Raw genomic sequence first — 14,770 nt, forward strand, 5'->3', positions numbered from 1 at the left:
TTGTATTGGCAACATAGTACGAGTTAAAATGACTCGTCGTTGCGAATTCATGATTACAATTATTTGTATCACGATGCATTTCATCATGTAACATCGTGCAAAAATAATATATATTATTATACATGCAAAAAGTAGCGATTTTAGTTAAATCAATTTCATCAAAATATATTTCAATATAATTCATAATTCCATTGGTTCTTATTTCTCTTAAAATCTTATTTTCATTTTATTTCAAGTGTTTTTTCGCAATTTCACTTGACTCTAAGGCATTACAAAGTAAAAGATATACAGCCGATTGTAATTTTATAAAGAGACGGTAAAATCATTTATTAATATTGACGCTCATAATTCCTTATGGCTATTTTATACATTTAAATTCGTACATTACATAAAGGATTGAATATTTGTTTACATTTTTCATTTCCAAGCAAATCTTAATTAATATATATATATATATATATATATATATATATATATATATATATATATATATATATATTTGTTTTTTCATCCAAATATATAAATATTTCATTTTTATGTAAAATAGATTGTGTCCTAACTGAGAGTCAAACAAATTTTTCTCCTTTTGAAAATGTACAATTTTTTCATTTACCGATGATCAGTTGATAGTTAGCTACCAAGACATCGACCTTCATGCATAAGGAAAATATTGCGATTAAACCGTTGATAATATTTAGATCATATAAGGTTATCAATTTTTTAATAATAAATTTCATTCGTTAATAAATTCTTCGATGCTTCTTTCGCGAAATTACTTAAATTAAGAAAAGTGCAATAAAAGAGCCGTGTAAAAATTGTTTTTATAGTTAAGTTCTTCAACGTCTCGTATAAAAGAAAAAAAAAAGGAAAAAAAAAAGAAAGAAAAGAATAATCAAGCTATTATAACTTTTACATTAAATAATAAAGCATGTAATAATATTATGATAAAAGAATGATAATATAATGCGTAATAGTAAAGGTGCGTAAAAGCAAGCGCGAGGATAACAATTTCAAAGAAAATACTACACGTTTTTAAAAGATTCTTGGAACGTACATAGATAGCAGTAAAATCGATGACTTTTATGAGCCATTTCTTAATACGATATTTAATAAGAAAAGGTATTATGTAAAAAGCATAACAATAAACAAAAAAATAATATTAATTAAATTTTTTTTAAACAAAAACTGCTGGTTAAATACTCGTGAATTTATTCGTACTTTCTATTTGTTCGAACTTACGTTCAATTCTGCATCGTACATACAAGAAATATAAGAATTACCAGATTATAATCGCCTTAACGAGTGCTCATTACTTTCACGACTTTATTTTACACGTAAATTAATGAGTAATTATAAAAATTATAAGTTTCTCACCGCATTAAATAAAATAAAACAGTAATCCTCGATTGCAGCGAATAATAATTATTCGATATTTATTACTAGATCCAAAATAAATCTTTAAAAAGTAATTACATGGATATGTATTGTACGTAAATGCAGGATTGGTGACACGAGACACACGGCGACATCATTTGCGAATGGACAAAAGTAATTGTTTGCGCGGAACAGGTGAACGCCATAAAGCCGACGGATTGCAGCGCGCAAAATAAACCAAGAAAGAGGAGTGGGAAAGGCGCAAAGGTAAACGATTGGGCAATAACGGTGATAATTATAAGAATAGTGCGTATGCGACTGACAGACAGAGAGAGAGAGAGAGAGAGAGAGAGAGAGAGAGAGAGAGAGAGAGTCGTGATGAGATAAGCCAGGTGTGTCGAGGGAAAGAACGAAAGCCTCGAGCTACGTCTCACCGATCACGGCGCATCTTCATGTCTCAAGGTCGCCGAGGCGTAATCCATTGCGTCATATACGGAGGCTTTCCTCCGCGAGGAAAGTAAATGTCATAAAATGACCAAGGACGGGCTTTCCCGTCCCATGAAAGACTAGTGATGGTTAACCACCGGTGAGGGTAGTCATAGAACTTACCAATTTCACTTTTTCTTCATCTAAGAGACGTAAAAGCTACGAATTCTAGATTTAATACAACTTGAATTTGATCCGTAAATATGATTATTTATTTGGACATAGTGCACGCTGATATTTGTAAGGAATTAGCATATTTAAATGTAATAAATTGAAAATCAAGGCCACACGATGCTATTGCGAGGCCATTGCACTAAAGATTATAACTAACGACAGCTAAACATACAAACACATTAACTTTCTATTTTAAAAGAGGCGACGTTAAATAAAATTAGAGCTTTATTTAATATAGCCTACTTAACACGTTGTCCACTAATACTTATTAATTAGTAAACTATGCGAATATTATTCAATCCTCTAAAATTATTTAAACAAATTATAAAAAAAATAGTCATTTATGTATAGATATGTATAATGATAATTCAATGCTTTTAATCCTAATCGTCAAGAAAAATACAAGTCTGATTAATTTTACTGCTGTCACATGAACACATCGAGCATTTATTATACCTATTTATTATTTATATTTAATGCATAAAAAGTACAAGCTGAATAATTGCTATATAAAAAATTTAACGAAAAATAATTAAGGAATTTGACGCTAAATTTATAAATAATTAATAAGCATAAATAATAATAGTATTATTAGAGCTGAAAGAATGTACTCAGAAATTCAATCATTTTCCATAAATTTTTATATCCGGGTCTGTCTACCTAATGTAACAGTCGAGTATAATCAATATTCAATATTAGGAATGTTAGGATATATTTTTAATAATAATATCTAATTTATAAAAAGATGGAAAAGGAGCTGAATGCATTGAAATAAATTTATATTAATACCGTGAACTTGTGTACTCCATTTTCAATCATTTATTTATCTATTCAATTATTTATTTATTTATTTATTTATTTATTTATTTATTTATTTGTTTGTTAATTAATTTTTTTATTTATTTTTTTGTTTTGTTTTTTTTTTTTTTATAAACGAAATCATTATTGATACATTAATAACACTATGCTATAGTAATATTATAATTATTTTCTAAGCTAACGACTGACAGATAACTGACTAATTATTGATTATACATAATATACAAATAAAATTGGGAAAATTAAGTAATTCATTATGTAATAACTTTTATGCTTGAATCTTGAAATATTGAGATTTAGAGATTGTTTTTTTTTTTTTTTTTTTTTTTCATCGCACGAAGACCGATGTTTAATTATTATGTATTACAGTTGAAAACAGTTGAAAATATCACTGATCTTAGAATAAGACATTTGTACTTTATGATGATGAAGGAAAAATTAAGTAAGATTATTAATATACTTTATTATTAAAAATGACTTCATACGCTTAATATTCTTACATCGTTATAAAAACTTTTAATCTCACTGTTATTATTTTCAATAAATAAATAATTTAATACGTCAGTTTAATAACAATAAATTAAAATTCACACAGTTAGATATTGTTAATAAGAAATAAATAAACGAGTTTATTAGAAACTTACGTAAGTACTTTTTATTATATTAAATGTTGAAATTTTTTCTTTCACAAAATTTAACCAAAACCTAAAAAAATACAGAAAATATTTATATAACAAAAGTATTAATAAGGACAATTTATCAAACATAAGTATCAAACATTTTTAAATAAACAATAATTTATTGAAAATATAATTTTTATTCTTTCTTTATTTGATGTCCATTAATATGATATCATTTAACGTGATAGATAAGTATGTACAAATGAAAATGCATAATTTAATGCAATTTGAATATAAATATAATTAATTATGTTTTTGGAATCATAGGCATTTTCAGGATAAAAATTAATTCGTTTATATAAAGTCGAAAAAATTCATTCCCATCATCTTGATCTTGTTATATAAAAATATCATTTTCTACAATATTACATTATGGATTGGAAAATAAATCATATTAATATTTCCATTAGTTATAAAGAATTCGTTGAAGCGAAATATTATTTGACCAAAAATGGATTTTTTTACCTCTACACATTATTTTTACCTCGGCAATACAAAGCTTTTAGTTAATACAAATACGAAATAGCAAGTTTTTATGTTTGATGTAATAAGAATTTCATAATCATCAATATTAATGTTAATATTTATTAAAGTTATAAAAGGTATGTTCTACCTATGACAGACACAGTGCCATTAAATGCCGTAGAGAATTCGAAATCTTTAATTCTATAAAACTGAAATCGTAAGTCAGTCTGTCAGAAACGTAATTTATCAACGACTCGATTGCGGAACAATGTTCCGTGAACATGACGCATAAGATAATTAAATTTCGAAATACATATATTCCGTGGACCCATCTTTCCTAATTTATTCATCGCTACGGGTTATGATGCTCACATTAAGCGCACAATCATGTGCATGTATGTGTCCACTCGATCTCCACCTTACCTTCGCTACTACGATTAACGCAATTTATAGATTGTCAATCGACCAATTGTACTTAATTATATAGTAACACCGCGAAGGGATACTTAAAGCTCCGGAATTCTTGGACGATCTTTGGCGATGGGAACGTCATTTACGATTGCCGAGTTGCGATACATTTAGTTTATTTCAGTTTAGCCGATTCGACGAACTTCGTCTAATATAGCGAGTGCTCGTTGTACTTTTTTTTGCAGATTTATATGGCTCCAATCACGCCGTTCTTATAACAATGTAAATAAATAGTTTTCGTTTCTGCAATAAATATACGTTATAAACTGCATTGACTGACATTTATATCAATTCCCCTTAGATTGTTTTATATTTCATTATTTCATTAAAAGCTATATATTCATACTAAAGAATGATCAACTTTTTATATTTTTATAATTAATTTGATATATTTGTCTTTTTATAAACAATATTTTCATATTATAATAACAGTTTTTTTTTGTTTTTTTTTGTTTTTGTTTTTTTTTTTGTTTTTTTTTTTTTTTTGTTTTGATTATTTAATGAACAATAATTCTCTCTATTTGTTCGGCAATGTCTTTGCTATTTGAAACATGAAGAATCATATTCTGAAACGTTCATTAACATGCGATATTTTCTAAGAAATAAATAAATAATGCTTTGATTTATTTAGGATGACAGTACACAATATATAATGTGATTTTTTTATTTATTTTTTTTTTTATTCCAGGTTATTTATTACATGCTGCCTTTTATCAAACGGTTTTTTTTTAATAAGTACTCCATATAGCACAGAATATTAGATATTTATTTATTTATGAGCGAAATGTCTGTCTCATAGCTCTTCAATTACTAATAGTTCAGTTAAATATAATAATAATACAATTAATAATAATTGCAAAAAGTATATTATTTCCAATAGTAATGATTCGAATGATGATAAATGAAATGTTTAAAGACGCTTTACTGCTGTGCTAAGCTCTGCTAAGCAATTGTCTGATAAAAGTTATTGTAAAATTCACGGTAGCAGTTTCATTGACATATTTAAAATATTGTGATATCTCAAGAGACATTACCGATTACATAGAACATTTCATCATACCACGTCATAAATTTTATCTAATATTCAATAGAAATCTCCGTACTTTTGGTTCGCCAAAACATAATTTTGCATAATTTAAAAAACCTAATAATAAGTATACGTATAGCTTACTTATATAATGATTGCTTACTAAAACAAAATTACTTCTCACATTTTTTTTTTTGTTTTTTTTTTGTTTTTGTTTTTGTTTTTGTTACGATACAGTTAAGTTGTATTTGCATTTCTAAAATAGCACTAAGATTATATGATACGTTTGTTGTATATCAGTACGATTTTATTATTATCAATTATATTGAAAATTTATGTAGAATCTACTTGCTGATATAAATGTATTTTATTTATGAATTGTTATCTTTTTAAAATAGTAAAACGTTTATGGATATTATTATTTATTTAAAAAATTTCACAAATCAAATAATGATTGATAAATAGTTATTGGATAATTAAAATATTGAAGCGATTGAAAAAGTATAAAACTCATCATTACATTTTTTTCTTCATATAATTAGATATATTTTCATGCTAATTTTTCAACATAAAATTTTATTTATAATAATTTTTTTTTTTTTTTTTTTTTTTTTTTTTTTTTTTTTTTTTTTTTTTATTACTACTGTGATATTATTCAAGCATAACATATATTTCTATGATAGTTTAAACATTTTTTTTTTAACAACTTAAAGACAGCACAAAAATACGTATTTAAAATTTAGCATGAGTAATCGGAATAAAATGTATTATTTCTTGATTAACATTTTAACAAATTATCGTAGATATCTATTTAAATTTAATTTAAAGTCAATCAATTACAATGTACTTTAAGAAAATTCAATTAATTTAATAGGATTTTTTCAAGTTAAGCATGAATTAAATTTAAACTTATTTGTTGCATGTAATTTATTATTTTCATTTGAAATAAATTACAGTTATATTATAGAGCCGTTGTCTTAAAAATAAACATAATAACAAATTTTTATAATAATAAATTTCGATTATTTAATGAATATTATTCAACATCAAAGTGTTGTAACGAAAACGTTTATTGTTTATAAATTTTTACGATTCATTTATAATTTTAAAATTTATAATTGTCATCGCTTACGTATTGATAAATAAATTATGCATATATTAATTTTAATAAGAATCGTAAATAAATAAATTTCATTTTTCAGAATTTTAACAAGACCATTCAGGAATAATGATAGTATTCGTATTTCAAATAATTGTTAATTTTTTTTTTTTTTTTTTTTTTTTTTTTTTCGACTATCATAATAAATGAATTGGCTGATACAGTTAGTTCTTTTATTAATAAATCAATAATTACACGATAAATATAATGTAATTTTATACGTCAATTCAAAATAAAAAAAATTCTTATCAATATATAAATAGAAATATATTGCGAATGAAATAAATGAAAACATTTGAATGAGTTTTCGATTTAGCAAAACATCGATTTAATACTTAAAAGCGTTTTGATTGCGTTCTTCTTTGAACGTAAACAATTTATTTAAAATGTAGCTAAGCTATATAAGTACGTCACGTAAGAACTAAACATTTGTAATGAATTAACGACCATTGATGGAACAGTAAACATTTGAGAATATTTTGCAAATTCAATTAATTTCAAGACCATAGGACGTCATTACACTCGAAGCTCTCGTGATAATTTAATACGATCAATTGAAATTATAATAATTTTTCTTTTACAATGGACTACGTTAAAAGAAATAACAAATACTTATGTGAAATTAAATCGGAAAAAATAAAAAATAAAAAAAAAAAAAGGAACAACTAATACAATGAAAAAAATGTCAAATGTAATAAGGTTTTAAGATTTTATGCTTAAATACAGAATAATTGAACAATTAATATTGATATTTCATAATGGTATAGATATTTTTCTTGCCCTTATCCTAATTATTAACTGAAATTTACAATATAATATATTTGATAATTAAATTATTTTGAATGAAGTAATTATAATGGTAGAAGTTGCTGTAAGAATTATGAGAAAATAACTACTTCAAATATTGCATCTATTTTATTGTTAGGAATGTAAAAAAAAAAGAAAAAAAGAAGAGCTTTCGTTATTTTATAAATAAAATCATCATTTTAAAATTTAAAACTATTTATAATGTATTAGAGATAAAAAAAATTAATTAAAAAAATAATAATAAATAGGGAATCAAGTTAATTACTTAATCGGCATTATAGAAAAATCATTCTCAACGTCAATTTTATTTGCAAATAATAATTGAAATTTCACTATATTAGATGTAGCTTTGATCTCAGCGAAATCATGAATTCTAAAGTGCAAGTTTCTAAAGCTGAATCAATATCGAAATGGATTGACGGCCATTTCATCTAAGTGAATTCACCCGATTAAGCATTAATACACTATAATTAAAGAAAATGAAGATAAAAGGATGTCAATTATTGTAATAAGACTGATATTGAAGTTTATATAATAGGATTTGAGCAAAAATTATAAGGTACTCGTAAAAATTGTTAAATAAAAGTTAATTAAAATCGCTTCTCGTACAATAGATTTAATTAAAATAGAATAGAATAGATTGCACAATATTTATCGAATTATTTACATCTGAATTTCATGATTATTTTTATTATAGATTTTGACGAAAGACTCGTGCTCTTTAAAATTTATCCATAATAAGAATGGTAAATCCATTCAATGTCTCTCAAGCAGTTAAAACATGAAATTACAAACACATGCGACGTGTATTTATAATTTAGATAGAATCTCTTAAGCTTTTTATAAAAAACGTCGATAAACAATTCTCATACATTCACATTTGTAATATTATTTACCCACCTGTATATTAGGCTAACAAATTAATATGCTAATAAATATGTAAATAAATAAATAATAATTGTAAGATAATTGTATAATATAGTGTAATATAATTTAATAAACTTTAATAAAAATAAGTTTCACGAAAATAGTAAAATGGAGTAACGTTCTTGTAATACTTCATTGTAATTAATATCTTGAATAATATTAGAAGCAACACAATGATTAAAGAAAAATTGTCTGGCCAAATGAAATTAAAAATTAATATAAATGAGCGAAGCGTCGATTATCGAAACGTCGAAAGTTTATTTTTGCGTTACATTATTAAGATGGAAAATTTTTCATTCGTCATTTAAAAAATTCATTTAATAATTAGTACAACTTTTCATGTGAAAATCCTTAAAAAAATTGTTGTTGTAAGTATTCGAGTTAACGGTGACATGTAGTGTGGATGTTTTTTAAAATATTTGTAATTACTAAATGACAAATAATGAGTATTGTATAAGCGTTATCCGAAATAACTCAAACTAGATGTAAGATGTAAGATTACGTAACCATTTGGACGGGAATTTAACTTCTTACAGAATTATCAATTAGAATTATCAATGAGCGACATTAGAATAAGATTCATGTGAATTAATAGAGTCAAAATTCGGGACGTGTGCGCGTTTATGCGCGCGTGTGCGTTTATAGATACGAGGATGAGGTGGGATGGGGGGGGGGGGGGGCGCGGGGGGGGTGTGTGTGGGTCTAGTGGTGGGGGGGGGCGGGGCGGAGGAATGTGTTAAAGATTAAAGAATTTCTGACCTCAGAAATGCAGATGATAATTGCCCTTCGAGTCTACGATGATGAGACAACGGCCGCCTGAAATATCCCGATGTTAGATAAAGAGACAAAGTTAGTTATATCGCAATGAGTTAGTTAGCGGTCGTGAGCGGGCAAAGCCAAATCGAGGTAATTAATCTCAGGTCGTTTATGAAACCTTTAGAAGGACGCCGCGATACCCGGCCAAATAACCTGGACTTGGCGAGGCGGTCGGTGAAAGTGCTCTCGAGCGAGCCCGAAGCCGAGTCTCGTCGCGACAACATCGGTCGGCTTAGGCTCGTTTCACCCTTAAGGTGACGCGGTAGCGAGGGTTGGAGGAAACCGGGCACGTGGACGTAGTCCCCAGGTCCGCTATCGGGGGATGGGCGGCCTCGACGACACGGCGCCATCTTTTTTCAGCATTCGACGCAAAGCCGAGGGGGCGAAAAACGGTGGTTGGCCGTGCGATGGTGGGGGGTACGCGACTGCGATTTACCGGCTATATAAAAGCCAAGTGCGCCTCCGCATTCTAGGTACATCACGTGCATTAGACGTAACGAGCCATTCTTCTCCGCAGCTCTCGAGCGGTATACGATTCTCGGCGTGCATCACGACGATGACAATGAAGACGGTGGGTGAGACCTGGTGAAGCGACGCCACTTCCGCCTCGGGTTCGCGCGACGTCCAGTGAAAGCAAAGCGACGCGTGTGCGCGCACGTGCTTCCTTACTCGATTTGGCACTTTGTGGCCCGGACTTTGGTCTCTGTCTCGGCACCCTCGAGGCTCACACATCCTTCCCTTCATTTTCCGTTCTTGGTTTATCGTGGTGACGCGTAACACGCACTTCGATTATCACGGGATTTCGGTGTTCTTAGAGTGTCCTCTCGACAGGACTCACGGTAGCAAAAACTTTGATTTTCGAATTTCCAATCGATCGTTACACACATACATTTAAAACATAATTCATAGCCTTTAGAAGAGCTTGTCTTCCCTTTAAACGCCTTCTTTTCATGCAAATCGATAATCGAACAATTTGTAAGGAAATAACATAGAAATATCCTTTATCGAACTTTAAGTCTTTCATTTGTCTTCGTGATATTTAATAAATTGGCACGATCAATAATATTCTATCGTCATAGAATATTTATTTTAATAGTAGATCAATAATTGAAATTTATAACATACTTTTTAATATATTTATAAATTAAAAACTTATAGACAAAATTAAAAAATATTATTGATAATTTCAACTAAATTTAGGCTTATGTACTAATTCAAAAAAGTATTACGGATATTAAATCATTATTTATCATTATTTCCAAATTCAGAAATTAAATGTGAAAATATTTTTCACAGCTCTATTTAATCAATCTAGTGCATTATTCATTGCATCGTTCAATTAATAATCATGAAAGTTCCATTAATAATATTTAAATAATAATTACCAAAAGTGTTAATATTATTTGTAATATTTTGTTAAATTTAGTTTGCTAGGTTTAATATAATTATTTTCTTAAGCTACGATCGACGCTTATTTTATAATTCAATGTACAAACGTTTTATTAAATAATCAACGAAAAATGTCAAAACAAATCTATAGATTTTTGTTGTATAAGGGCTCCCGAAGACGCGGAACACAGCTAATCTACGGGATATAGTAATAAATTTCTTTAATAAAGTATTAAATATTTAAAATTTTTGTTTTTAATGAATTATTTAAAAATACAGAATAAACTTTACAAGTTAATAAATAATGTCTGGCGAATATGCATTATGTGCTTTAAAGGATTTTTGACAATTATAACATACAGCGTGTTAAGTGTATAAGTAAACAATTTATAATCGATTTAAGATTAAAGCTCAACATATTATTAAACTTATATTTTTCACATATTATTCTACATTATTTCACATATTGTTCTACAGAGTATTAATATTTAACAAAGTTCTCGGTAAAAACAAAAAAAAAAAAGAACGAATAAAAGATCGACCCAATACTAAATAATACTTTTATTTATTCGGATAAGTGGCATTTATTGATTATTATTTATTCTAATTATAATTATTATTTTATTTTATCATTATTATTATTATTAATTTATTATAATTATACACAATAATATAATCCATTACGTGACTAACTAACGAGTTTAATTTATTTGTATGAAAAATATTGAAATAGCAATGTAAAATAAGACATCGTCATTGCAAGCGTTAGAGCTAAAGCAAATTTAACATTAAAATAAATAATCATGTGGAATATATAATAGCCGAAAGTGAAATAAATAGTAAATAAATTACATTTTATTAATTTCAGATCAAACTAATCTCAACTTTTTCTTTTTATAGTATATCTACATAACATAAAGAAAAAGAAAAAGGAGACAAATAGATGGATTCTTAAGTTTGCAAAAAAAATTAAACAATTTATCTATATAGATATAAATAAAATATATAATTTATTAGTATAAAATTTGTTTGTAAAGATATTATTGTAAATGTCAACGAAAATTTTTAATGAAAATTTTTATCCATATCCATATATTGACATTGATTTAATGAAAAGTTTTTTGTTTTTCATTTATTGCATAATACGTCAAGAGAAATATTTATAATTTATCATTAACGAATATTTATTATAATTATATTAAAGAAACATATTAGTTGACGATTAAGGAATACCAATACATAATAGCGTGTATTCAGTGTGAAAAAGTATTTATTTATTAAGAGTATTAAACTTCAATGCAAGTGTTTAGAATTTGTTGCGACAAAAACTTTCATGTTCATTGTCAATATTATCCGGCATCTCGAATTTATCAAATATAACGTGAAAATAGACGATTATTTGCTCGATGTAACAATCGTTAATATTTATTAATGACATAATAATTGGGTAACGTTGGTAAGAAAATTGGTTATAAGTGAGGAGCTTGATAAGCTTGGAGATAAATCGGATAGGATAGTCGGGGCATCCCTAATAAATGTTTGCCGTATCATTATTGATCGCTGACGAGCAGTCTAAACAATGACGATGAAAGCCTGTGCCATAAAAGTGTAGTAGTAACTTGTAGATATTGCGCGTACATAAAGAAGGAAGATCCTTCGAGGTTGGCTGTGCCGACAGCAACATTCTTAGCCAAAGGAGCAGACGAGGAATTCGCCAATAAGCATAAATCTTGGATATACGGCGTATAAAAGGCATATTCGCGGCTTTGAAGCATACGTGGACGGGTATGCCCTGGCAAAGAAGGCCAGGAGGGATCGAGCCGACGGCGTCTCGTTACTGGTACCGAGCAATGTCGACTCTCGGCGGGGATTTCGTGACTTGGTGAAGCGAAGACGAAGATGGTCGAGGAACCTCGCGGGTTGAGGCGCGGCCTCCGTCGAAACATTACATAAAATTGTCAAGCACCGCGTATAGGCGACGCGGAGAAAGTTAAAGTTTAACGACGTCGCTGAGGTAATAATGCACGTAGTCGCTGGCCTATCGAAAAAATTATTTGCACTCCGTGATCCAATCGGCGTCCCGTTCAAGGTCTCCTCGGGGTGAACTGGAGTGGATCCACCTGCGCGTGCAATTTTGAATTTCCCGGAACGGGAAATGGAGTATTCGAAGCGCAGGCGAGCCGGGCTTCTCTCGAGTACTTTCCGAGTACAAAGTGCCAACTTGTCGGATGCCCTTATGTCAAGGGCAGTGATCCTATAGGACATACTTCGGAGCTTCGTTCGCGAAGAGGATGTAGAAGAGTCAGCGACAATGATGAGTTTCAATTTCACAAACGCATTTGCTTCGAGCAATTTTGAGTCGTTAATCTAAAATAACTTCATTCGATAAAGCCTAGAATTTCCTCACTCCTAAAATTCGAAGTAAACGAGAGCCGCGGGCCGAGACTTCAAAGTTTCCGAATACTCGAGCTTTACCGATTCAATCGCTTTAGTATTGCGAGTACAATTCTAAATTGCATTCATTTTCATTTCTGCATCAATTCAAGCGCAACGCATTTGGCTTTGTAGAGGTATCGTTCACCATGATCGTTAAGAAGGAAATAATACATAAACGTGAAAGCAATAATCGTTCGAAGCAATGTTTTCAAGAACATTTATAATTCCTAACTATAAACGAAAATTTTTTCATAATGCGAGCTTAGCTATTAACGAAGTGAAAATATTTCCAAAGTAATATTGTGTAAGATCCACAATGAATATACTTGTTATAAGGGCCACAAAGTTCGCGCTTTACTAACAAAATACGCAGAAAATTCATTTTCCATAGCAGGCAGCCAAGGTGTAAAAATCGTCGGCTTAACGTCCCCAGGCGTTTTCCAATTAAGCGCGCAACGCTGCTCATGATTTTGCAATTGCGAGCCTTCGAATTGGCGATGGGGCGATTTGATGCACGCCAAGTTAAAGAGAGAGAGAGAGAGAGAGAGAGAGAGAGAGAGAGCGAGTGAGTGCTTAATGTCAGGATCACCTTCTCTCTGTCGGCAGGTCCTCTTCGTATTATGGCTGCTGGTCGTGGCGACACTGGCCGCGCCCCAACTCGGTGGTCCCACTCAGTACGGCAGCATCACGATAACCAAACAGGAGGAGAACAACAACATCGGCGTCGACGGCTACCACTACAGCTACGAGCAGAGCGACGGACATAAAAAGGAGGAGACCGCGGTGCTGACGAACCCCGGCACCGAAGACGAGGCGCTCGAGGTGACCGGCAGCTTCCAGTACCAGACCCCCGACGGCAAGACCTACAGGGTGGACTATAAGGCCGACAAGGACGGCTTCCACCCTACGATCACGCTACTTTAGGCTCCATTAGCTCGATCCAGCCGCCCCACTGTGCCTCACTGTCTCAGGATGACCCTCCTGACCCTCGCGATCACCTTCGCAAACGCTATTATCGCACTGAAGGGATGGCATTGTATTATCGCTGCTAACCACCTCAAGCAGCCACATCAATATTTACAATCAATGCGTTTACGTAGGCACGTGGCCTCCATAATTAATCAATACAAATAATCTATAAGGATAAAATATATGAGAAAATAAACAGTAATAAAAAAAAAAAAAATAAAAAAAAAAAAAAAAATGAAAAATTGGTTTATTTCGAGCGATTCTCTATAAAAAAAATACGAGTTTTTCACAAGATGTTTAACCTACAGTCCTTCCCTCCCAACACTACAAAAAGCATTTTCTTACACTTACGTGTAGCTCTTTTACTATTCTTAAAACATAATCGTAAAAATTAATATAATTTTAACACACAAGGCATACTTTTTGCACTAATTATCTATTCGAAAATTCAACATAAAACGAGCGTAATATTTCGCAATAATTACGCAATCGAGACTTAAAATCCAGGAGGAACTTGCAAGAGCGTTGTTGTTATATCCTTTATACGATTAAAGAAATGAGTAGAGTGAAATAGAAAATAATTTAGTGCCATACGATTCAAACCATTAAAATAAAAAAATAAAAAAATAGTAAATAAATTTAGGCGTCGAGTGTCGTTAAAATTAGGTACGGGGGAACGGGACGGCAGAATCACCAATGGCCGAAGCTTCGTAAGCTCAACGGCTACGCTAAAGCTCCGAGCCGTGAGAGTAAATCCTAAATAACTGAAAGTAG

At 30.0% G+C, this 14,770-nt stretch overlaps 1 protein-coding gene across 1 annotated transcript; it reads left to right on the forward strand.

The window, feature by feature from the left end:
- Window positions 1-9,669: 9,669 nt before the first annotated feature.
- On the forward strand, window positions 9,670-14,167 carry CPR28 (cuticular protein 28). Its single transcript, XM_011496332.1, has 2 exons — window positions 9,670-9,773; window positions 13,634-14,167. Exons 1-2 carry the CDS (start codon window positions 9,759-9,761, stop codon window positions 13,949-13,951), a joined length of 333 nt encoding a protein of 110 aa, XP_011494634.1. The 5' UTR covers window positions 9,670-9,758; the 3' UTR covers window positions 13,952-14,167.
- The last annotated feature ends 603 nt before the right edge of the window (window positions 14,168-14,770 follow it).

This window comes from Ceratosolen solmsi, unplaced genomic scaffold (assembly GCF_000503995.2).
Source record: "Ceratosolen solmsi marchali unplaced genomic scaffold, CerSol_1.0 scaffold29, whole genome shotgun sequence".
NCBI lineage: Eukaryota > Metazoa > Arthropoda > Insecta > Hymenoptera > Agaonidae > Ceratosolen > Ceratosolen solmsi.